Below are 25947 nucleotides of genomic sequence, written 5' to 3'. Positions count from 1 at the left end.
TATAAACATCTGTAATGACCCAGACTACAATTATATGTCTTTCAATTTTCGCAAATTTTACTTCATATTTTGTACGGGAAATTAAAATTCATAAATTTTCAACGGCATGCTTTAGAAATCATCTATTTGAATCTGATATAAAACTATTATGCACAATGTGTTAAAACACAATAAACTGTTCAAGTGTTCCTAACGTGGACGTGGAGGTATGCCGGATTTCCTCCTGTAATAAATCCCTCTACAACAAATCTTTCTTTTCTCAATGATTTCCATTCCATTCTGCCATTGCTTTCGAAATTGATTCCGAATCTCCATATGTGGTCCTCAGTACTTTCCGTAATCTCAAAGTTTTTATCCTTCCAAAGAAAGCCGCCTTTGTTTGTTCCTACGTATGGGTTAGAGTACCGGATACAAAGCTTGTAATTTCCCAATTCGTATGCCACGGTGCCAACTGCACCACGTGGCATAAGCGGACTAGTCTTCTGAAAACCGATGCAGTAGAAGCTATTTGTTTGAATGGATTTTGGCAGAACAGAATCAATGATGCCACTTCGACACGCTACGGATCCATTAAGCATGGGGGTGTCCGACAGGTTTTTGATCTTCATACACACTTGATGACCATTCTAAATTAATAAATTCAACTGTATGTTAATTTTTTGTGCAATGTTTTTCCAAAATCTCACCCCCCCCCAAAAAAAAAACCCCAACAAAATCAAATATTTTAATGCTAAATGAAATATATACGTTTTCTGGATGCTTTCTGAATTGATCTTGTATAGTGTCTAAAATTTAAGTGATGTAGAGACGTTACTTTAAGAAAGATGAAAAATAACAGTTATAATCTCATTAATCTTAAAATGCTGGATATGTGATCAGTTAGGGAGAATATCATATCCTGTCGACCATTGAAACCTGCCATTACTCCTCTATGTTAATATTAGGATAGCCTTGTGGTTATGGTGTTCGTTTCGCAACTTGGATGCCCGGGTTCGATCCCTGTGCCGTGATATGTTTAACACAGATAATGACTGTTTCTTTCGCCGATCTCCCGACATTAGTCAAAGTTACGAGTCTTTCAAATATGACCCTAAATCGGAGGTCAAGTGTCACGACATGTGTCGTACCGATAAAGAACCCTCGGAGCTACGGTCTTGACCATACATGGTGAAAATTCGTGACATTCCACTGGATGTTTATCTATAATCAGACCCTTGAAAAAATGAAGATGACGAGTAGTGATCAATCACATAATTCCTATAAAGAAGGCGTTGCACGTCTCATGTTAATTTTCCATAAGGTGTTGTATGAAAGATCAATAAATGAAGTTACTCAAATATATGATAAAACCAATCGGAACGCATGTCTTGATTCATACATTTTTGAAAATAAGTTTAAAAGACGCGTATTGATAAAAATTAGCAAGAATAATTGGAGTTTAAATCAACCAATAATAAGCGATTTATATGATATTTAGCGTTAAAATGGAGGGGTACAATGTATATTTTCTTTTTTTTTAAAACGACCGAGTTCGAATCCCTCACGACCACCTTTTTTCATATTACGTTTTCCATCTAGATTTTTCATAATCGAAACACACTTCTAATTTTTAAAGATGTTTCAAGTCTAATCTCTGTTGATTGCGATGTGCTGAGTTTTAAATAACTTTGCAACCTGTACACTGTTTAGTTTGTGATTAGGAATCACAACACACCCCGAAAACAGCATGCAATACCTGTATTTTGATAGTCAAGGTTGCTACCGAGAACTTGTGTGTTTTTTCTGAGTGAAAGGCGTGGCGCCTTTTAGGAAAAACCGTAGTGAATTTTGCAAAGCTTTGAAAGAATAACTTTAAGGCCAAACAAGGTACATGTAAATAACCGTTAAAAAGTTTGAGTGGATAGGATATGCATTCCAGTAGCAAATTCCTATGGTGAATCAATGTTTTCAGGTGCATGCATTTCGAATTATGTTGAATTTTATTAATGCTTATTAAACTTATATTTTGTTTTGTGGTCAAAGTCATGTACAGTTGCCAACTGTTGGTTGTAGAAATTAATACATTCGAGTACAAGAGCTTTTGGACTGTAGTAGTATAGAATATTAAATATTTGATACACTCGTAACATGTAACCGTATACATTGTATCTGATATTCAGAAGGGGAAAAAAAAAAAGACAATCTTATTTTCAAGATTTCAAAAATTATGTTTAGACTACATGTATTGACACGTAAAATGAAGGTCAGTTCTACGTCACGAGTGCTGGCACGGAGCTCCAAGAAGGGAAAGTTTCTGTTTCGATGCAACACCCTCTTTAAAGGCGGGCAAACACAGACCCCTGGACACAACAAATGTAAGATCAGGTACCTGGAAGGAATAAGCCCGTTACACCCGCCGTTAGCCCTATATCTTGATCAGGTAAACAGAGTAAACCTATATTCATAATAAGTACGTAAAGAACGACCTAGCAATTGGTATCAACCGCGTCAGAGAGTATTCTAGCTAATTAATGATAATCTAATCTAATCCTAATCTAACGTTCGGAAGCTCTCGTCAAAATATATGACCTACCGTCAAATCTTTTCCTATTGTCACAAGTGCACCTTGTTCTTCGGTAGAAATCTCTGTCGGGTCCATATATGTACCTAAAATTTCGGAACATTGAAAGGTGAAGATAACGAACGGTATAACGAGTTATATATACAGAGTCCTTTTTATAAAACTAAAAGAAAAAACCCACTCTATAATGCTCACTTGAAATATTTCAACCGCGTGTTACCTGTCTGTTTCAGTCGTTTTTAATTCAAATACTTATTTCTTATCATATTAAATTGATTAACTATAAAAACTACAATATTTTTATATTTGTTTATATACTTATATATTATGAAATATTTATACAATTATTTGACATTAATAATCATACTAATTGTGAAATAACACGATGGAAGAAGACCGGTAACATGGTCGAAATACATCAAGATATATATATATATATATATATATATATATATATATATATATATATATAGATCATGTCGTTCCATAGCCGCGTGAAACTTAAAATGTAAACATTAGTGAATCCCCCTTTGCCAAACGCTGGGCATTTACAAGCGATAATCACGGGTCTTTCAGACATGACCTTAAAAACGGAGGTCCCGTGGCGCGACATGCGTTGGCACGCTAAATAACCCTCACTGCTACGGCCCTGAGTGCTAAGAATAAGTTCTAGTCTTGTGATACTTCACCTACAACTACAATTTGAAATCCCAATATGAGTGAAAAATTCTCAACGGGGTGTAAAAGAAACAACCAACCAAATCAGCATCCAAAGTGTCGTTTCCACTTAAAAATTCTATCCTCCTGAAGAAGGAACAAATCTTCTCGAAAAATCTGACAATTGTATATTGTTCCTGTTGGTGGTAATGTTTTTTTAGTTTTTCATAAGCTATAATTACCGCCGATAAGTTTCAAGATCATCGTGTTACTTGTGTGTTGTCCGATCCTGTTTGTTACCACCAGTCGGTAATACAGACCATCATCTTCAATCGTTGTGTTTCGTATGACTAATTTCGAATCATTCTTGTGCATTACGCTGCCAGAATAGATTGGGTTGGACATGTCCAGAGGGTGGAAGGCTGTTGAATTCAAGGTTGTGCTTTTCTCCCATATTGTTGATATCACTGGTGGGCAAGATATAATTCTAGCTTCGACAGAGACTTCAAAACCAAGAGGTACAATTAATTCCTCTCTGATGGACACTGATGGGACACCTGTTATTCAATAAAACGTTTGAATTATACCATTGCTAAAATCTGTAATTATGTGTGTATTATAAAAACCGATGCTTTTCGACTTCAAACCATTTTGAGATCCCCCTGTATCATCCACGACAAAAAGAACTATTTCTATTCTACTATGGTCAGAAATGCTAATCGTCTCCCCTATATGGCTAAGAATTGTGTCACTTCACAACTAAACTAAACTACATAAACTAAACTACATAAAACCCCTTACAAACAAAGATTCATTGCTGGATCCAGTCAGTGCTCTACCAAGCCCCTAGCTTTGCTCCTCATGGAAATATTAACACACATGAAGGAGAAACTTCAAACTTACTGTGCGACTACATTTGCCAAAAGTGATGTAAATCAAATATGGATTATAAAAAGGAACTAAAGAACTTTTAGTAAACTTGATATCGCAAAACTTTTTTCAAATCAACAACATTAGAAACCTATGACTTTTCAACACTTTACACGACCATTCCTCACGATAAATTAAAGACTAGACTTCTTCAACAAAAATGGAAAACGAAAATATTCATATCTAGTGATCAGTCCTCCAAAAAATTACTTCGTTAAACACCACTCTGATTCCACGTACAAGTACTCTGAGGTTGAAATAAAATATATGCTAGAGTTCCTCGTTGACAATATCTTCGTGGTCTTTAATGATCAGGTCTTCCAACAGTTTGTTGGATTTCCCATGGGCACGCATTGTGCTCCTTTGTTAGCTGCCCTGTTTCTATATCCATATGAAGCAGAATTTATTCAAAACCTACGTGAGAAGGAAAATCTCTTGCTGTGGCCTTCAATTCCACATTTAGATACCGGTATATCGCCGACGTTTTATCTATTCACAAAAATAACTTTCATTCATATGTCGATTTGATGTAACTCTTTGAGCTTGAAATAAAAGATACCACAGAGGCGTCCACTTCTGATTCATACTTACATTTAGATATGTTATTGAAAGTAGATATTAACGGCAAACCAACAACTCAATTTTATGACGAAGGGAATGGTTTCAGCTTCTCTATCGCCAACTTCCCATATTTATATAGCAATATCCCAGTATCACATTCATCTGGTGTTTATATCTCTCAACTGATTCGATACGCAGGAGCATGTTCTGCGTATGGTCAGGCTTTAAATCGAGACAAGCTACTGACAAACAAATTGATGCTACAAGGGTATCAACAGTCTTGTTTAAAGTCAGCATTTCGCAAATTCTATGGTTGTGATAACGTTCTAGTTTGCTAATACAACCTATCATTGGGTCAAATCCTGTTTGATGTGTTTCATATCGATTGTTAGACCGTTCTTGGCACACTGTTTTGACTACGAATAACTCCGTTTACCTGGTCAATATATAAGGCTTACGACGGGTGTGACCAGTCGACAGGGATGTTTACTTCTCTTAGGCCCATGATCCCACTTCTGGTGTGTCCAGGGGTCCGTGTTTGCCCAACTCTCTATTTTGTATTGCTTAAAGGCGTTGTGAGATTGATCACTGTTTATCATCTTCACCTTTCACGACATCACGACAGCTTTTGAAAAGGAACAAATGTGTTTGCTTACAAAAAGATGAGATGATAGGTTCAATTATTTCAAAAGATATTCCTGTGGATACTGCTTCCTACACAGTCCAACAGTCGATTTGTCTCTGCATTCACCTGTCTATTTACAGATGTATCGATCTAAGATAATTCAATGAAAAAGTGAAGATAACTAACAGTGATCAATAACATAAATCCTATAAAGAATACAAGATAAGGGCAGAAGAAACATGGAAATTAGACATACTAGAGTTAAGATAAGGTATTTAGTAGAAATATGTATCCCCTGTCTATCGGTCACACCCGCCATGGTCCCTATATCTTGATAAGGTTAACAGAGTATATCTGTAGTCAAATTCAGTGTGTAAATAATGGCCTAACATTTGATATGAAACACGCCAGACAACTTTCGATCTGATGGCAGGTTGTATTTGCAAATTAGACCATTATTGTGATTGTAGAATTTGCTGACTTTAATTGAGACTATTGAAAACCCCTTAACATCAACTTTTTCATCAGTAGCCTACCTCGATTTAAGATTGATCATACGCAAAACATGCTTTAGCATATCGAATTAATTGAGAGATGTGAATTCCAAAATTATGTGACTGATAATGGAACATTGATATATATGTAGAGGAATTTATTATAGAGAAGCTGAAGGCATCTCCTTTGTCATACAGCTGATTCGTTCGTTTTAAACGTGAACACCTATATTGAATGAAATATTGCAATATGAAGCAAACATGGGAATATTCTGTGACGTCGTTTATTTCGAGATCATTGAGGTATGTATAATTGACATATGAATGAAAATAGATATTGTTAATAGATAAAACGTCGTCGATATATCTTACTATCGAATTGAAGGCCACCGAAAGTTTTTCTTCTCATGAATTTATTCATATCTACGCACATTTACTCTGAAGTTGATATTAAAAATGCTAGAACTCACAAGTTGATATTAAAAGTCACAATATCTGAATATAATCATGTTCCATTTTTGAATACATATATTATAAAATAAAGGAACATATTTCGTTCCAATGGAATTCCAATAGAATGCTGGAAGACCTGATCACCCAAAACTAAGTAGATATTATCAATGAGGAAGTCCAGCATCTTTTAAAGTGTCCCGGAAGTCAAATATACATTTTGGTTTATCTCATGTATTTTTAAAAATAAATACCGATAGTAAAATTCTTTCAGTTATTTTTTAATCAATAAACGATATGATGGGCAAAAACAACCTTTTTCATAAATTCACACCTTTACGATACCGAAAACGAGACTGAAAATGTAATACCGGATCTGACGTCACAACCCATCATTGGCGGTTTCTTCACAACAAGACGAGAGTATAAGAGAAGAAAATATTCGAAGAGAAATGGCAAGTAAGAGTAAGGGACGCATGTGTGTAGTTGCATGATGCAACAACAGGCCCTCGGACACCGTTTCCGTCCATGTTTTCCCGAAGGACGAGCGACAGAGAGTAGCATGGACTCGATTTGTGAGACTGACCCGTGCAGACTGGACAGGACCGTCCCAATATACTGTTGTTTGTAGTGCGCATTTGACGGACGGATGTTTCGAGGCTCAGTTTTTACTGGTGAGAGAATTTGTAATTCCAGCGAAAGAAACGCCTCTGCCCTGGTGCGATTCTATCGCTTTATCCTAAGAGGAAAGTGGACGACCTTAACCTTGCCCTCCTCTCTTCGCCCGAGCCTAAACCCAAGCGCCAGGCTGCCGTCAAGCTGGAGAAAAATAGGGCAGGTCGTGTGTAACTTTATTTTGAAGATTCCATCGGTAAGAAAGTTGATAATTTTTATTGTAGTCTGTGACGTTTATTAACTTTTTTCACTTTGTTATAAGTTACAATACACGTACATGTACCATATGACGAGTTTCTTACATGCCCCTGTCATCTGATCAGGACCCTGGATTAGATTGCCGTTTAAACATATTCTGTCATATAGATCCACTGACCTATCTTAGTAATGTGATCAAGAACTTTGCATAATTTAAATATACCTAGACTTCTATTAATCGTTTAGTGGGCAATATTATTGTTCCAAACAATTAAATGTTAACATTGCAAAGATACCAATTCTGAGCAATCAAGTGAAGGCTGAGGGGTGTAGAGTGGGTGGCTTGTAACCCCTGTTATAACTCCTACATGTACATCCTTTGGATTTATACGTTAATGAAAATTAAATTATTTCCAAAGATGACATATAATGGAAACCCCTCTTCACTAACTTAATTTACACAAATCATGGGCAGATCCAGGAATTTTGGAAAGGGAGGGGGGTTATACCATTACTAAATTTTAGTTGTTAAAGGGGGGTTCCACTATATATATATGTGTGGATGTTTTTTAGCAAAATTTTCTGATGAAAGGGGAGAGTTCCGACCTTCGGGATCCCCCCCCCCCCCTCTGGATGATCAGGATGCCCCCACTGCAAATTATTTCAATATTTACATGGGGGCATTTTATTTCAAAATAATAATAGAATTACAGTAAATACATTATAAAGCACTATCGTAACAATTCTTTTATCATTTTTTATTGGGAAAGGTTGATGATTGCTGCTCTACAATTTAATGAGAATTCCTCAAGGCTGCATGCCATAACGAAGGAGGGGGACCAACAATTTAAAATCAGCTTCCCGAAGTACAAGCGTGGGGAATGCAGTGTTCGTAGGAAGCCTGTTGATCCAACATTTAGTAAGAATGTATTTCTAAAGATAATCCACTATCATAATTCATATAAAAATTAATTGGCATGGCATTTTTACTATTTTTGCATTTGTCACTTTTCTTTCAATCAAGTTTAAAACAGCAATAACAAAGTTAATGAGAATTTTTATTATTTATCAAAATACAATACATATAGTAAAGAGCAATTTATTTATAAGGATATAAAGCATACATAAAATTTTAAATAGTGTCCATATATTCCAGCCCATCAGTCCTGATGAAGGAGACTTATTTGGCCTTTCAAGGGTCATCAGAACCATTACCATGCTCATTGCCAGCTCAACCACCTCCACTGTGCAGTGAATTGTCCCATCCTGATAAAGAAGAAGTGGTGCTACATTTTACATCGAGGTTCAGTCGGAAGGAGTCATCCGTGTGAATGTGAACAAAACGTAATACTAGCTATTTGGACATTCTAGCAAAGCAGATAAAAATATCTTGGTCATACAGATGTGCTCTATTTTAATCTTGTTTAAAAATGTGAAACACCTTTATCTTTGGTTTGTTTAAATCTGAACCAAAGTCATATAGAGTGGTAGGTTGTGAAAACAAATTTTGTTATTTTTTACAAATAAAAAAAAAAAGACTGGGAACAACCATGATATAGGGTCTGACCGTTGGGAAACAATCTGTTTGGTCTCGCATACAACAGTGTATTTTTGCAAATAATTTATAGAATGAAATATTAGCATAGTATATGTAGTATTAGCTTAGTATATATAATAGTTGTAAGAGTTAAAAATGATAAAACTTTTTTTTAAATGGGAACATGAAAGCAGGGTTCTGTTCCTGGGTGCAGAAACATTTTATTTAAAATATTGTTTGTGTACCTGATGCTTTCTAGAAAATTGATATTTTGTAGTATTCTTTTTTGCCAGTATTTATTTATAATTATGATATTTTTTACTACCATTATGTTCATAAATGTATTATTTTTGAGGCATTTCTGTTAGAATGTTGTGCTTGATTTTTTTTTTGTATGCATCTTGTATGAATCGTACATTTGTTTTAAAAAAAGTTGCTTCAACTAAATCAAACCATCACTCAGGTGCATTGAATCCTTGATACTCCTCAGAGGCAAAGGAATTCCGTCACAGCATATGAGGGTAGAGGGACTCGCACCTTGTGCCCTAGGTATCCTTAGCACCATCAAACAAATTGCCTGTGTGTTGTGTATCTGTTGCGCCTGTAATTCCAGGAAATGTTTGGAATTATTCACTAATGGTAAACTAGCAATCGGACCCAATGGTCATGTGAATTTTGTATTGATTAAATCATTTAAAAAATTGACTTGATCTTCAATTGTTGCCTTCATTTCTCCACACTGGGATCATTATTGGTATTATGCCGTCTCGACCTCATGCACATCTAAACACACTGATGAAAACCCATGGTGTTCAGTAAAGCAGGCCAGTTCGTTGTTGAATGACTCCCCTCTTCTCATCAACCCTTGGCAATTCGGTGCAGCATACACTTTCATTGGCAGCTGTCATATGGGAATAGAATCCACATTGACACCTAAAATGATTTGTAAACCATGTGAATTTGTGAAAGAATAGAGAACTTAATAATAGGGAAAAGATAAGACAATTCTCGACAATTCTCCTCTTTAGTACAAATATAACAGTATAAAAGGGTGTCACATGAGAGGATAGAAAAATAAATGTTATTTTTCAGTTCTTTCCCAATGAAGTAATGAGCGAAAATACACCACAGGAACAAATAATTTTGTCTATAATAATAGTAGGCCTATTGATAATTGAGGGTATATACCATATCACTCCCTAATTACTAAGGGGTGGTATGGTACACACCAGTGCGAGCACTAACATTGTTATTACCGACAAAATTTCAGATTCCTGTGAATACGACGCGGACAGGCGTAATATGGTGATTAGATATCTGTAATTTTATCATTAATGTAATTAAGAATGATGTACAGTTAAAAATGATTGATCAATTTCGTATTTCCCAAAATTTATTTTATAAACAATCTAAAGGCGCCTTACCATTCCGTGCTTCCGAGGCGAAGTTCAAGTTGTTCACGTTCAGCATTCTCCCCATTTAACTCGTGAAATAATCGGAATCCATTGCAACTGACTCTTATTAGTAAGGGACGATGTCCTGTACGTCCTCGTTACGATAATCTTTAAAGGAAGACGCTGCAAATGATATGTGGAGGTCGATTTCGTCCACACAAACGGAGGTATCGCTCGCATTTGCCATACTGGCCTGTTTGAGACTGATGGGTTGTGACGTCACACGTCATTATGGCTAAATATAGTAAAATCGGAAGTTTAGTTGATTGGTTTCGGGCAGGTGCAAAAATAGCTAACTTTGACGGGGAATATCTCGGTATTGAATGCACGCACGATCATAATTTTTTATTCTTATATTTTCAAATGTATTTCTGAACCAATTTACCATTTTTGCACCCATGACTTCCGGGACACTTTAATATGAACTTAGGTGTATTTGTGCGTAGAATCAGAGTGCTATTTGACAACGCATATTTTGATCACAAGGTACGTGTATGAATGTTTCCGTGTTCCGTTAATAATGAAGAGGCAGCTGTGTATTATGTTAAAATTCTGATCTTCAATTCATGGAGAGGAATGATCTTGTAAAATGTTGAGAAGTCTTTCGTTTTAATATTAAGCCTTCTCAGAATCAAATAGGTTTCCAAATTTGATTAATTATCATTATACAGTGAATAAGATTTCTACAAAAGATATATTTCTATTATTTAATTAAACTTTTAACTAAAATCTATGACGTCATATAGGGTGGAATTTCCTTAAACAACAATATGATGATTTATTCAGATATGCAATATTTCTCATCATAAGAATATCATAATATAGCACTATTGACTGATTCCACACGTGATACAAATAATTTCTGTTTAGTCAATAAACCATCCCTGACCGTACTGGAGTTAAGATAATATGAGCCTATCTTCAGTATCACTAGAAAATTTGTACGAATTGCGATTTTGTTGTATATAGTGTTTCTAGAGATGATTTAAATACAGTAATTAACTGACGTTGACAGACATGCGGCAAAGTGATTGATGAAAGTGAATAACGTATTGGTGTTGTGGCCAGCGGGTTGTTGATTCAAGCCCTACATGTACCGACTTAAATCTTCAAATAGGTATTAACAACACTTTCGTTAAATATTCGGCATTTAGAAGTGAAAATCACGGAATTTTCAAGAAAGACCTTAAAACGGAGGTCTCGTTTCGCTACAGTTGTTGGCATGGTAAAGAACCAACATTGTCACAGACCTAAGCGCTATGCATATATCTACGAGTACAATGTATATTTGTGACACCCCAATTACAGTTGGTGATGTCTCTATGAATGAAAATTGAGTAAACAAGCAAAGAACATATGAAAAACGTTAAAGATTACACTGATTCTCAACTTTGTGAGTATTGTATTATGATTCTATTAAGAAATGAATGCATAAAGGAAACTTATGGGACTGGGGATATACATTACCTAGCGTCAGGGACTCTGACACCTTTCCTACTGCGTTGGAAATGGTACAAGTGTACTGACCAGCGTCATCTGATGTCGGTAATTTAATGACTAGAGAGTTGTCACGCAAACTTCCTCCTGAGTATTTTATCTGTTGTATATTTAAGATATTTCGGTTTTTGGTCCATGTGATTTTCGTCACTGGTGGTGAGCTGCTGTAGATGCTATAATGAAGTTGTATTTCATCCAAGTCTGCGCTAGCTTTTAACTCACCAAGGAATGGAGGATCTGTAGCAACATAGTGTTGAAAGAAAAAGTGATCTGTCTCATAAATCCATTAATGAAGGCAAATTAAGAGAAGGGCAAAAACAGACCCCTGAAAACACCAGGATTAAAATTGAATGCCTCTCTTGACCAGTTACGTTCGTCATACGCTCTGTGCACTATATATTTTTCAGGTAAACGGAGTAGTCCATAGTCAAAATTCCCTTGCAAAGAACAATCTAGAGGTTGATATGAATCACGTCAGGCAGCATTTAGCCTATGAAAATGCTGTGTTGCATATAGGGCTCACGGTGGGTGTGATCGGTCGACAGGGGATGATTACTCCTCCTAGGCATCTGATCCCACCTCTGGTGTGTCCAGGGGTCCGTGTTTGCCCAACTATCTATTTTGTATTGCTTGTAGGAGTTATGAGATTGATCACTGTTCGTTATCTTCACCTTTCATTGAATTGCATATGAAATTGTAAAATGCTTAATTTAAACGAGACTCGTGAATTTCGTGTAGACTCAACTTATTTGTCAGTAGCCTGTCTTGGTTTGAAAATTAATCATACACATAACATGCTCTCGCGTATTTGGAGATGTAAACATGACATTACACATAACATGCCCTCGCGTATTTGGATATATAAACATGACATTACGCGTGATACGATGGAATAGTGCAACATAGACACGAGAAGTTGACGATAGAAAGGCTGAGATCATCCTGCTATTTAAAAAGGTGAGGCTTGTCTTTGTATCTCAAGTTCGCTGGGATATATCGAATCGTCGTTGAAAAGATCAAATGATGAGATGAAGGTCACAGAAAGGGGATTTTTGTTTAAATCATGTCTAATAAGAATACAAAACGAGGTCAGATATAAAATGAGAACGCATACATTTTGTGTCCAGGAGAATTTTGAAAGTCTGTTGGAAGATCTGATATTCAAAGATTAAAAAGATATTGTGACCGGTCAACAACAGAGAATGCTTACTCGCCTTAGGCACATGATGCAACTTCTAGTATGTCTAGATATTTTTGTTTTCTCTTCTTGTTCTCTTGCATTGCTTTTTAAACCACTCTTCGTTTTCTTCATTGTCAATTAGGGGTTCTATTATCTCTTTGATTTCAACTTCAGAGGAATCCAAATGGTGTTTACCAAAATATGAATATTTCCAAGTTTTATTTCTAATGAAGAAGAAACCGTCGGTGATGTAAAAAAGGCTAGACTTCTTGGACGTTCTTGGTACACTGATTTTGACTACGGAAACCTCCGTTTACCTGATCAAGATATGGGCTCACGGTGGGTGTGATCGGTTAACAGGGGATGCTTACTCTTCCTAGACACCTGATAGAACCTCTGGTATATCCAGGGTCCGTTTTTGCCCAACGCTCTCTTTTGTATTGCTTATAGGAGTTACATGTATGAGATTGATTACTGTTCGTTATCTTCACTTAAATTCATCATGCTCCGTTTACCTGATCAAAACAATGAGCTCACGGCGGATGTGATCAGTCAACTGGGGATGCTTAATACTCCTAGGCAACTGATTCCACCTCTGATATGTCCAGGGGTCCGCATTTGCCCAACTCTTTAATTTGTATTCTTTATAGGAGTTATGAGCTTGATTACTGTTTGTTTTCTTCGCCTGTTGGTTTTTATCAAGGACAAAGGAAGACAAGAAACAGCGACCAACCTCAGAGATTCTGCAGAGAATACAAATTAAGACCAGTCGCCCGGCTTACGATTACAAAGCAAACGATCTACCACTGAGCTTCCGCGATCTGTGCAATCTGTTTGGAATTTCTATGGACACGAATTGAGCTGGTTTACTAATTAACCCGTTTTTGTATTCTTATGAGCAAGATTTCATTCAGAGGCTTAGACTTCAAAACAAACAGTGTCTTATTGTGACTTTCTACTGAACGACATTTAAACACACCGATAATGTTTTACCCATTAATGATATTTTCTTTAATGTCCATGGGGTCGGCGTTTGCATTGCCCTTGGTTTCGTGTTCTTTTTAGTGTTCGTGAGATTGGTCATTGTATTTGTTCATTCATATGCTGATTCCATATATCTTGGTGAGTGTGAAATACAAGACATCACATGGCCTCCAATATCTTCTTCATAATTAGATATTTTTTGAAATAGATTTTAACCGCAAAGTGACAGCTTAAATTTACGAGAAACGGAATCACGTTAATTTTACCATTGCCCAACTTCCGTATCTTTGTAGCAATATTTAATCAACATTTACATATTGAGTTTATATCTCTTATCTTTTTCAGAATATTAGAGCATGTTCTACGTATGATTAATTCTGAAACCAAGGCAGGATACGATGTTATAGGGGTTCAACAGCCTTGTTTAAATTATCACATTGGGCAAATTCTGAAATATTACCGATCACTAAAAGTTTCTTTCTTGGTGTGTCAGTGTTATTTATTTTGGGAATTTAAAATAATCAATATTGCCCTAACGAAGTGGAAGACTACTGGATATTTTTCTTGTGTTAAATGGAATTTTACATCGTAAATAGTAAATTGATAAAGAAATATTTTGTTTTACTTCTATTTTCAAGAAAAATTATTAGAGTGCAAGACAACCCATAAAAATAGAAATTAGCATTACCTCCTTCAGCGACCAAGAAGATCGTATTACTGATCAAATTGTCTTGGTTTCCAATCGAATCTCGATGAATAACTGCCCGATATCCACCTTCATCTTTTTTAGAAATTTTTCGTACCACCAACTTTGTATTGGTACTTCCTCTGTATTTGTCTCTAGTGATGTCAAGTTCTTTTGGAATTTCTCCCTTGATTCTCTGCCAGATGAGCGACACATCTCTATATTCTGCTGAAGGTTCTATAACCCCTTCAAAACACGCCTCTTCTCCGCATGTTACCTTGTCTTCACCACGTATTGATAATCGTGGGCCATCTTAATAAACACAATATATCATTATTGTAAAATAATAAGTTTTATGTAATCGCGTTCGTAGAGTGTGATGTTTATTTTAGGTGTTTTACATGGTTTTAGCCTGACCCCTATGTTTTGGTCACGTGACAAAAAGTTAGCGTCACTTTATCATTGTTATCAGTGGAGCTTGTAGAAATTTCTTACCAAATTATTAATTGATCGTTCGGAGTTCCTACAGAGAAAAGAGAGAGAGAGAAGAATTATCGGACGTCAGTAATTAATACGCAGTGAGTACTGTACGGTACAATTTAGGTGATTTGCCCCCAGGATCTGACAGGTTCCGTCCAAGAAAGCTAGAGACCTTCTATTTGACAATGGCTGATTCGCAGAAAATAATACGAGTGCAGCTCATCGGACATTCGTACGTTCGCCGCTTACGGGAGTATATTCTAGTTAACGATGAATATCAGAATCTACAGTTGGATAGAACAAAATTTTCAGTGGACTTCATTTCACAGGGAGGACTGACTTTCCAACGTTTGGCTCAACGCCAGGAATTTCTTAACTTTGGAGATCCACCCCCTAGTGTCTGTTTCGTACAGATGGGCGGTAACGATTTGTGTCGGGGAAAACCGGGGAAAGTAATCACGGACATACTTTCATACGCACGTTATTTACACGACGGGGTGGGTGTAAAACAAGTCATAGTTGGTCAACTGCTACGCCGTCAGCCTTGGGCATCTAGACCCGATTACAATGACGATGTGGTGGCTGTAAACAAAGCGTTGAAAGAAGAGATAGCAGCATTGGACAACATCCACTTCTGGTCGCATAGAGGTTTTTGGACGGACCTGTCCTACCTGGGGCGTGATGGGGTGCATATAGAGAGGGGATCTAGACACATGCGAAAATACCTTCACAGCATCCGCATTGCAGTCCTTCAGTATTCCAGATAAGCTATTCAAAATGATATTTTTTTTTTACTAGCCTACATAACTGTGCTTTATGTCACACAGATTCTACATAAGCAATTTAATATGATATGCAAATTTTCTTACTGGGCTACATGACTTTGCTTTAGGTCACACACAGCTTAACTAGCGTAATTCAACAATATACAATTAGTATGTAGTGTGTAAAAAGGGTAGCCTCATGCTAATTATGCTTTAGATGTAGTCCCTCAGAGTAGAGGTACATGTTTGTAGTCGCATGCATAGAAGTGGGCAACTAGTAGTTAAACGCTGTAAGGTGCAGTATATAGTGCCACACGCACAGTAGTATGCAGTATCAGTAGTCACACAAAGTAGGGTGTAGTTTTAGAGTCACACGCAGAATAGTGTGCAGTATTAAAGTCACACGCAGAGTAGTGTGCAGTATTAGTAGTCACACGCAGAGTAGTGTGCAGTTTTAGTAGTCACACGCAGAGTAGTGTGCAGTTTTAGTAGTCACACACAGAGTAGTGTGCAGTTAGTTGTCACACGCAGAGTAGTGTGCAGTTTTAGTAGTCACACGCAGAGTAGTGTGCATTATTAGTAGTCACACGCAGAGTAGTGTGCAGTTTTAGTAGTCACACGCAGATTAGTGCGCAGTATGAGTAGTTACACACAAAATGTGCAGTATTACAGTCACAGGCACAGCAGTGTGCAGTATTAGTAGACATGCATGCATAGTAGTGTGCTGGATTAGTAGTCACATGCAAAGCAGTGTGCATTTTAGTACTCACATACACAGTAGTATGCTGCCAGCATGAGTAGTTACACACACAGTAGTGTGCAATTTGTTTTATTTAGTTGTCACAGATGTAATGTGTACATGATGTACATAATTTCTAATTACATGCAGAATAGGTACACTAGTTAGGTGGACGTGCAGACTAAGGTGTATAGTAAGACCTATGGTTATTTACTATATAGTGGTCATTACATAATTTATTTGATACACTCAGTCTAGGGCAATCTGCTATGTATGTTATGCAACAGGAAATGTGTACCAATGATAGACAGTTATGTGTTTATGGTTAGGTGCAGTCCAGCTCAAGCATGAATTAAATATACACCTTAATACACAACTTAACATTTTGTAGGAGTCATGCCGAGAAGGAAGGCAGATCAGTCAGGGGGAAAGGGCCAGATGGCAAAATCAAAGGGCCCAAAACGTCCACGAACCGGACAGGTTCCAATGATGGAGGCGGCGGTTCCCTCGACAAGTCAGAGTCTCGTGGACTTACCTCAACCCACTATTGACTATGCAAAATTGGCGACGGAGATCCTGAAGCAACAAGCGGTTCAGCAAGGTGCGAACGCGGAAATACCAACTCCTCAGAGCCAGGCTATGAGCATAAGACAAGAGTCTGGAGAAGGAGCCAGTTGTGCCATGCGGACAGAAGTCCCCAACCAAGGTCTGGTGGCTACGGAAACTGTCACAAATTTGGTGACACACATTTTTGAAGGTGAGCCAGCAGGTACATTGCACAACCAAAATATGTTAGGCATCTCGATCACTGATGGTATTCCTCTCGGTGCATCTACACCAAGCAAGATCAAAACTAAAATTTGGGCAAACGAATTTATCGATTTGCGTTGCCTGTTACTGCACCAAGAGGAAGATCCAGTGACTTTATTCATTACACCTGGGATAATTAATCTCCAACATCCTCAAAAATCCAAAACACCTTTGTCCATAAATCAATGGACTGATGCATTTCTTGTTTTCATATGCATAATTCTTCAGAAAGACCCCACACAAGCCCCCCACCTGCTCAAATATATGTCATTCATTAGGCAACTGCAAAAACTTCATGGGGATGCAGCATGGCGAGCATATGATGAGTCCTTTAGAAAGTTAAGAGAAAGAGTTAATCTTCCTTGGCAAAAGCCGGTGGAAGAACTACGTGGCAGAGCAGTAGCAATGTCATCCAAGAACTCATTCGGGCAGCCCTTTCGGGGAAAGCAAGCTGGAAAAGTCGGTGGGGTCAAATTCTGCTATGCCTACAATCAGGGAAACAAATGCAAAACAACTCCTTGCCCCTTCACACATATCTGTCAAAACTGCAAGGGTCAACATCCAAAATTCAAATGTAAAGCAGGTGACAAAACCGAATATGGCAGTCACACTTCCAACACCAGTAAGGGCCGACAAGCTAAATGATCAGTTACTGGGATATGATGAGGGGTTAAGGCACTATTTAGTTGAGGGTTTCAAATACGGGTTTTCTTTGGGATGCATATCCACTCCTAATACATCTTTGTCGTCCAACCACAGTTCAGCATCAAATCATCAAGATATCATACAAACCCATATACAAAAAAGCCTGGAATTGGGTCGAATTGCAGGACCGTTCCCCTCACCCCCATTGGAAAACTTTGTGTCATCCCCTTTAGGAGTTATTCCAAAATCAGAACCTGGGAAATTTAGAATAATTCACGACCTTTCATATCCAAAAACAAACTCTGTCAACACTTTCATTCCAAAAGAAAATTCAGAAGTACACTATGACTCTATCGATTGGGTTATAAATTTGGTACAGAAGTATGGAAATCACTGTTTGATGGCTAAAACTGATATAGAGGATGCATTTCGCATCATCCCAATTTCTCCTGATGATTATCATTTATTGGGATTTTCATGGCAGAGACAGTTTTACTTTGACAAATGTTTACCAATGGGGGCTAGTAGTTCCTGTCAGATTTTTGAGAAATTGAGTGCTGCATTACAATGGATCCTCCAATCTAAATATGGTGCAGGGGCAATGTCTCATATACTGGATGACTTCTTCTTCATTGGTCCTGCTACATCCTTGGGTTGTAGGAATGACTTGACAAATTTTCTTTTTCTTTGCAAAACTATCGGTGTTCCCATCAAAATGTCAAAAACTCAGACCCCAACCACCAAAATTATAATTTATGGTATTGAAATAGATTCGGACCTTATGGAGGCACGTCTACCGTTAGACAAAGTAGCGAAAATCAGGAAGCATCTGTCACAGATGGTAACGAAAACCCATACCACGCTACGGGAACTTCAGTCCCTAATAGGGTTGTTAAATTTTGCCTGCTCAGTGGTTGTTCCGGGTCGTGCTTTCCTTCGGCGTCTGATTGACCTAATTTGCGGTGTTAAAGAGCCGGGAACACGAATTCAGTTAACAACAGAATCTAAAGCAGATATCTTGATGTGGTTAGATTTCATCAGTTCATTTAACGGAAAATCAGTTTTTCTCCCTCAAAAATGACTATCATCAGATCATCTTACTCTCTACACAGATGCCTCTGGGACACTAGGTTTTGCAGCAGTCTTGGGTCAAGAATGGTTTGCTTCTCACTGGGATTTTTTGCACAAGGACTGTCATATTACAGTCAAGGAGTTATTTCCTATTGTCCTAGCTATAGAAATTTGGGGGAGTGGTATGGAAAATAACAAAATATTATTCATGTCGGACAATATGGCAGTAGTGCAGATTATTAACAAACAAACATCAAAAGATCAAACAATTATGAGATTAGTACGACGCTTAGTGTTAGCAACTCTGAAGCATAACATACATTTTCGCGCAAAACACATCCCAGGAAAACATAATGTCATAGCTGACCGCCTCTCCCGTTTTCAATTTCAGGCAGCGTTCCAGTCTACACCACAATTAAACCACAAACAGACACCGATTCCACAAACCAACTTGGCCATTTAAATACAGAGGCTGTTAATTTGCTTTCAAAAGCTCTATCAAGCAGTACATGCACAGCTTATAAGAGGACATGGGAAATGCTTTTGGCAACATGTCCAGCCATTAACTCACTACCTGTCTCCCCAGCTATAGTGTGCAACTTTATCTCTGATTTGTTCTGCAAGGGATATTCTCCTAACAGCATTGCAACACACATATCAGCAATCAGTTATGTACATAAATTGTTAGGTTCTACTGATCCAGCAGAAACATTTCTAGTCAAAAAGGTCATGCAAGGTTGTCACCATTCTGCTCCTAGTAAGGATTCTAGATTACCAATAACAGGCCCCATTCTAAAAAAGTTAATACAGGGTCTTCAGTTCTCTGTTTCCAATCATCAACAAAGGATCCTGTTAAAATCTATTTTCCTTTTAGCATTTAATGCATTCCGTCGTCTGGGGGAAGTGGTGGTAAAGTCAAAGAGTTTGGCAAGCTTTGTCATCCAAAGAGAAGATGTTACCTTTGACTTTGATGATACAAACTCACTTCTGGCAGTCATGATTGTTCTAAAACATTTCAAAACAAATAAAACAAAAAACCTCTTCCAGATCTACTTGAAGGTCGTGAAAGACAAGTCCATGTGCCCGGTTCATGCTTTGTATGAATATCTGGAAACCTTTGGCCATCACACAGGGCCCCTATATCAATTTATCGGAGGCAGTCCTGTTCCATACTCCTTTGTAAGCAAACACCTCCAAAATGCTATTCAATTCATTGGACTTAATCCTGCACTTTACAAGGGTCACAGCTTTAGAATAGGGGCGGCTACACATGCAGCAAGTCTAGGTTTCTCAGAAAATTGCATACAAAAAATGGGTCGATGGAATTCAGATGCTTTACGTAGATACATCAGGCTGGACAGTTTTGTAATATAACCCCGTATACATAAATCTAATATTCATAGGCTCAAAGGTTAGGCGTAAGTTCAGCTTTCAAGGTGAGCAATAGAACAGGTCAGATGTAAACTGCTGTACTAGACACCTCATTAACACTACAAATCCTGCATCTACATAACAAATCTCACAGGTCAGATGTAAACTGCTGTAAGATTATCATTACTTTCTTTGACATACACACAGGTCAGAAGTAAACTGCTGTGTGAAGTCAAACTATGCTGGGTAGCTACTTGTTATAGGGTCACATCTATGTCTAGTCACATTGTTTGTTTTATACTCCTATTTAAACTGTGCCTGCTGGCTCCTGGTTGACATGCAATAACACGAGGCAGATGTATATATGTGTTGTCATTTGATGTATTTTGATAACTAGTCATCTCGGAATCGCTAGAGTACTCTGCCCCTTGTTGGTTGACTACCCATGCTTGGCTAGTCCGCCCATTTGTCAATTCAGGACAGGAACTTATGGCATGGTATAAATCTTCTGGTTTGATTTGAGTTCTGAGAATGTCTTTTAACATTATTTTCATCAACTCTAAGCAGACGTTCGCCAGACGGGTAAAGTTTAACTGATCGGATGATAAATGTATCGATTCCATATTGACCTTGCAATGACCTTTGATGAGTAGGAACTCATATTCATACCATATTAGTGTATTGCTGAAAGGAAAATTAATGAATTAAACAATGACATCTTTCTACGCTAAGTTATGACACAGAATTATGCTTTGAATGAAAGACAAAATTAACGATAACACTGACAAACAATAAACATATATCACAATGTCAAATAAAAATATTTACTACAAAGCAGAGCATCTACTGGCAGTATGACATTTTCTAATAAGTACCAATCTTGAATGTTGTATTTCAAACAAATGCGAGAATAAGTGAAAATGAAACGTAATTTTTCTTTCAAAACTTCCAAAGGGACAAATAAATTTGAAACCACAAATGTTCGACTTTTCAACACATTACATTATCATCCCTCATGATAAACGAAAGACTGGGATTTTGAAAACAAAGACGCCTGCTTCTTTAATAAAAAGGGTACTCAAAAGCGCTCGTTTTCTGTGATCTGCTCTCCGAATTTACTTTCCTCAACACCATCCAAATTCAACGCATAAGTACTTCGAAGTTGATCTTGAAAATATGCTACAATTCTTCATTGGCAACATTGATGCGGTCTTCTAACAGCCAGTTGAAATTCGCAAATATACATGAACTATGCTCCCTTAATTTCTTACATGTTCTTTTATCTTATAAGATAGATCTTATTCAGTAGAATTGAATATCCATTCAATCCAACAACATAAAAAGTATGACTTTTCAACACTTTATACGATCATTCCTCTCGGTGAATTAAAGACTAGACTCCTTGACATTATAGACAGCTGCCACTACACAGAAAAATTCATCTATTTATATAAGTCAATCAAAAAATAACAACACTGTGATCATTTACAAAAGTAGTCTGAAATTGAATATAAAGATATTGGAGTTCCTCATTGACAATATTTACGCAGTCTTCCAACAGTCTTTTGGAATTACCATGGGCAAAATGGTGCTCCTTTTCTAGCTGTCCTGTGTTTATATTCTTGTGAGGCAGCCTTTATTCAAAAGCTTCAACTTAAAATGTGTTGTGCCACAGCATGGTAGAAGTGATGCAAATCAAATGTGTATTCTAAAAACATCTGAAGGACAGTAAATTTGAAATTGTAACACTTCTCTCAAATCAACAACATCTAAAGATATCAATCATTGATATGTTACACGATCATTCCTCACGATATATTAAAGACTAGTTACACAGTTGCTTCTTCAACAAAAATGAAGGAGGAAATAATTATATTTAGTGATCAAGCATCCAAAACATTACTTTGTTAAACATCATTTTGAGTCCACGTAGAAGTACCCTAAAATTGAAAAACAAATATGACAGTTCCACATTGACAATATATGTGTAGTCTTTGGTGATCAGGTCTTCCAACAGTGTGTTGGAAATCACATGGGCACGCATTGAGCTACTTTGTTAGCTGACCTGTTTTTATATTCTTATGAGGCGGAATTTATTCAAATCTTCCTACATGAGAAGAAAAAAAACTCTTGCTGTGGCTTTCAACTCGACATTTAGATATATTGACGACAGTCTATCTATTAACAATAATTATTTAAAAAATTGATTAAAAAAATATCCAACTTCTGAAAATAAATGGATTGAAAATGGTATCAACTTTAGCAGAAAAGAATGGGATACTATTTATATGCTTCCTTTAAAACAACTGCAGAAACAAAATTGCAGTGGTTTCAATTCCAAATGCTTCACATATTATCTGCTACAAACTACTACCTGAATAGATGTGGTATCAAAGACTCTACGCTATGCTCTTACTGCAATCAATTGACAGAGATATTAGATCATTTGTTTTCAGAATGTTTTTTAATAAAAAAATCTTTGGTTTGAGGTAGAACATTGGTTAAAGTCTACATTAGATATTGATATAAACACAAGCAGAAATTCAATTTTGTTTGGCAAATTGAATAATATTAGATTACACCGTCTGGAAAATCTTGTAATTCTAATAATTAAATACTATATTTATACAAACAGGTTCACCCCTTCAAAGAGGTTGAGCTTTGAGACCCTTAACAAGAATGTAATTAGTCAATTATATGTTGAAAAATTGATCTTACTGAAAAATTGTAAGTACAATGAATTTAACAAATGTTTGAAAAATACCTAACAAAAATTGAACATTCATCATAAGCTATGAAAAGCCCTGTTTCTCTCTATGTGTTGCATCTCTTTAAATGACTTTCTTCCTTCCTTTCAAACTCTTATCTTAAACATGTCTTCTTTTCTTCTATAAACACCCAAAACGATCATATATATATATATATATTTTAATATTAATTATGAATCATATATATAACTGAAAATAATCTATATGTATAATGTATATGTATTTATGTTTGTATGTACATGTATGTGTGTATATGTATGCGTATATATGTATGTGTATGTTATTGTTTGCTTTTGTAAAAATATTGTGAATATGAAAGTCAAACAAAAAATATTTTAAAAAAATTATTTTCATTCATATGTCGATTCGACATATCCTTATGAACTTGAAATAAAAGACCCGACATAGTTTTCCACATCTGCTTCGTCTTAGATATTTATTGAACATAGGTTTTAATGACAAAATAACAACTCAACTTTTTGACAAACTGGATGATTTCAAGTTCTCTATCAGCATGTCCCATATTTATGTAGCAATATTGTATATTATATTTATTACAGGATAGTGCGGGAGATATGAAGATTTATTCACCCAAGAAAAATCATATTCGCCGAGAGCAATGATTTCCCTTGGGTGAATAATTATAGGTTGTAGACTTTGTATGGCAAAAAATATGACGACCGAGGTTTTTGGCGCATAGACGGACCGAGTTTGCGAGGTTCGTCAGCAACAAAAGACGAGGGCGTCATATTTTCCCATACAAAGTCTATAACCTTTTTATTTTATACTTTCAGTTTCATTTCGAAACTAACAATAATTTTATTGTTGACAATTTCTTTATTGGTTTAACTGAGTAAAAGATGAAAAACACGAACAATTTCAAAATTAACGGCGTAAAAATGTGATTGTGACGTAATGTTTGCGGGCCGGAATGCTTCCGGGCATATATCGTGTGATATATACCCGCAAACGTTTAAAGAAAAAGAAGAGATGAAATTGAAAGTACATAATAAATCTCCTGAACATTCATGCAATAAATTAAAATGCATTTGAAATTGGAGTCCGCTCACATTGTATTGAGCTGAGATTGCCCTAACGTTAACATCGCGCCGTCAACGTATTAGACGGTACAAAGAACGAAATACAGCGATATGATAACCAGTTTTTGTATTTCCATTCTCCTTGAATGCTGATTTACTTGCTTGTTTTTGTATTTACCAAAACCTGGCGATTTTTAAAGTGTGTATCAGACTTACATATTTGGTGCCTTTCGAAATTATAAAAGTACAATTACTCGGACTAATTGTGACGTCACAATAAACTTCGTCTACCTTGACGTTAAATTTATTTAAAGTGCAAGAGGCTGCCCAAGGGGTACATATGATGGGGAGATATTATGTCTGAGAGGGAGATATGACATTTTATCATCCCTGCCACGTGACTGTCAAGACCAATCAGATTATGCGTTGCATAGAATTCTCATGCTGAGGTATGATAATCAATTATCACCTGCATATGTTCTGCGTATGATCAGTTTTTAAATCGAGGTTGTCCACAGGCGAACAAGTTGATGGTGCTGGGGTTTCAACAGTTTCGTTTAAAATCATTTCGCAATTCGTTATATAAATCTAGTTTGCCAATACACCCTGTCATTGGGTCAGATGCTGTCTGACTGCATGTTTCATACCAATTGTTAGGCCGTTCTTGACACACTGGTTCTGACTACAGATTACTCCTTTTAACTGATCAGGATATAGGGCTCATGACGGGTGTGACCGGTCGACAGGGAATGCTTACTCCTTCTATGCACCTTCCCATTTCTGGTGTATCCAGGGATCCGTGTTTGCCCAACTTTATATTTTGTATTTCTTTTGTTGGTTATGAGCTTTTTTTTTCTCGTGTTGAATCTTTTGAATAAATTCTACTTTTTGAGAATATAAAAGCAAGTCAGCATATGGTGTTTATGTCTCTCAACCGATCCCGTGGAGATCCGGGTTAGAATAAGTCCCCAGTACCCCTTGCTTGTCGTAAAAGGCGACTAAATGGGGCTGTTCTTCGGATGAGACCACGAAATCCGAGACCCCGTGTCACAGCAGGTGTGGCATGGTCAAGATCTCTCCCTGCTCAATGGCCATGAGCGCCTAGCATAGGCCTGAACTTTGCAGCCCTTCACCGACAATGAGTGAAAGATTCTCGAAAAGGACGTTAAACAATCGATCTGATTCCATTCGTGAAAACATGTATAATTGATCTTTAAACCAAGAAACGCTGCTGATGTTAGAGGTCTTTCAATACTTAAAATCAGCATTTCACAAATTCTTTTTTTTTTTTTTTTTTTTTTTTTTTTTTTTATAATTTCATCATTTATTAGAAAGTATACATATTATTTGGGATAAAATATCCTCGGAAACTCCCGCATAATTCTCACCAATGGTGCCAGGGGCCCATTGGATTGAATGTATTTTATTAAGGTCTTCCGTCTCCTGCGGAAGACCTTACTATTATTGTTCGCGTTCTTCTTCTTCATTATTATTATTATTTTTATTTTTTTATTATTATTATTATTATTTTCCTTGGTAGTACACGCGTTTTTCTCAGCCATTTCTCGATCGATTTTCACGAAATTTTCAGGAAAGATGTCTTTTGGTGACGAGACTTTGCTTGCAAAATTTCGTGCTTGACGTCACTTTCGGTCAGGAGTTATCTCTCTTTTAGTGACTTTTTGAAGGGCCTTGTTGTCCACACATCTCCTCCGTTAGCTTTGAAGCTAGAGTCTTGAAATTTCTACACAAGATAGAGTAAACATTTTAGA

The 25947-nt window shown here is 36.8% G+C and overlaps 2 protein-coding genes and 1 long non-coding RNA gene across 4 annotated transcripts; 1 reads left to right on the top strand and 2 right to left on the bottom strand.

Moving 5' to 3' along the window:
* Window positions 1–106: 106 nt before the first annotated feature.
* Window positions 107–15197, bottom strand: LOC125645657 (neural cell adhesion molecule 1-like). Its single transcript, XM_056141879.1, has 6 exons — window positions 15140–15197; window positions 14491–14799; window positions 11609–11875; window positions 3460–3774; window positions 2573–2646; window positions 107–626 (listed from the first exon to the last, which is right to left on the bottom strand). The coding sequence occupies exons 1-6, from the start codon at window positions 15195–15197 to the stop codon at window positions 180–182; spliced, it is 1470 nt and encodes a 489-aa protein (XP_055997854.1). The 3' UTR covers window positions 107–179.
* LOC130046738 (uncharacterized) lies at window positions 8195–9300 on the bottom strand. Its single transcript, XR_008795728.1, has 2 exons — window positions 9141–9300; window positions 8195–8416 (listed from the first exon to the last, which is right to left on the bottom strand). It is a non-coding gene; the product is annotated as an uncharacterized LOC130046738 (long non-coding RNA).
* LOC125645659 (integrase/recombinase xerD homolog) lies at window positions 14725–23775 on the top strand. Of its 2 annotated transcripts, XM_048871322.2 has the most exons (3): window positions 14726–15065; window positions 16862–17227; window positions 19388–23775. In XM_048871322.2, exons 2-3 carry the CDS (start codon window positions 16867–16869, stop codon window positions 20368–20370), a joined length of 1344 nt encoding a protein of 447 aa, XP_048727279.2. In that variant the 5' UTR covers window positions 14726–15065; window positions 16862–16866; the 3' UTR covers window positions 20371–23775. The 2 variants fall into 2 exon arrangements, with proteins under 2 accessions (XP_055995393.1, XP_048727279.2); XM_056139418.1 differs by having other exon boundaries at window positions 14725–17227.
* The last annotated feature ends 2172 nt before the right edge of the window (window positions 23776–25947 follow it).

The sequence above is a fragment of the Ostrea edulis genome, chromosome 6 (genome assembly GCF_947568905.1).
Source record: "Ostrea edulis chromosome 6, xbOstEdul1.1, whole genome shotgun sequence".
NCBI classification, from domain to species: Eukaryota; Metazoa; Mollusca; class Bivalvia; order Ostreida; family Ostreidae; genus Ostrea; species Ostrea edulis.
Note: the sequence above shows the minus strand (reverse complement) of the source record. Positions and strands in the feature narration are given on the sequence as shown.

Coding starts and splice junctions, on each gene's coding strand:
- LOC125645659 (XM_056139418.1), top strand. CDS start 16,867: ATGCCGAGAAGGAAGGCAGATCAGTCAGGGGGAAAGGGCCAGATGGCA. Junction 17,228..19,387: donor GGTGACACACATTTTTGAAG/GTGAGCCAGCAG, acceptor TTTCAATTTCAG/GCAGCGTTCCAGTCTACACC.
- LOC125645657 (XM_056141879.1), bottom strand. CDS start 15,197: ATGTCCGATGAGCTGCACTCGTATTATTTTCTGCGAATCAGCCATTGT. Junction 11,876..14,490: donor CTTCTTGGTCGCTGAAGGAG/GTAATGCTAATT, acceptor ATGTTGCTACAG/ATCCTCCATTCCTTGGTGAG. Junction 3,775..11,608: donor GTCAGAGTCCCTGACGCTAG/GTAATGTATATC, acceptor ATTGAATAACAG/GTGTCCCATCAGTGTCCATC.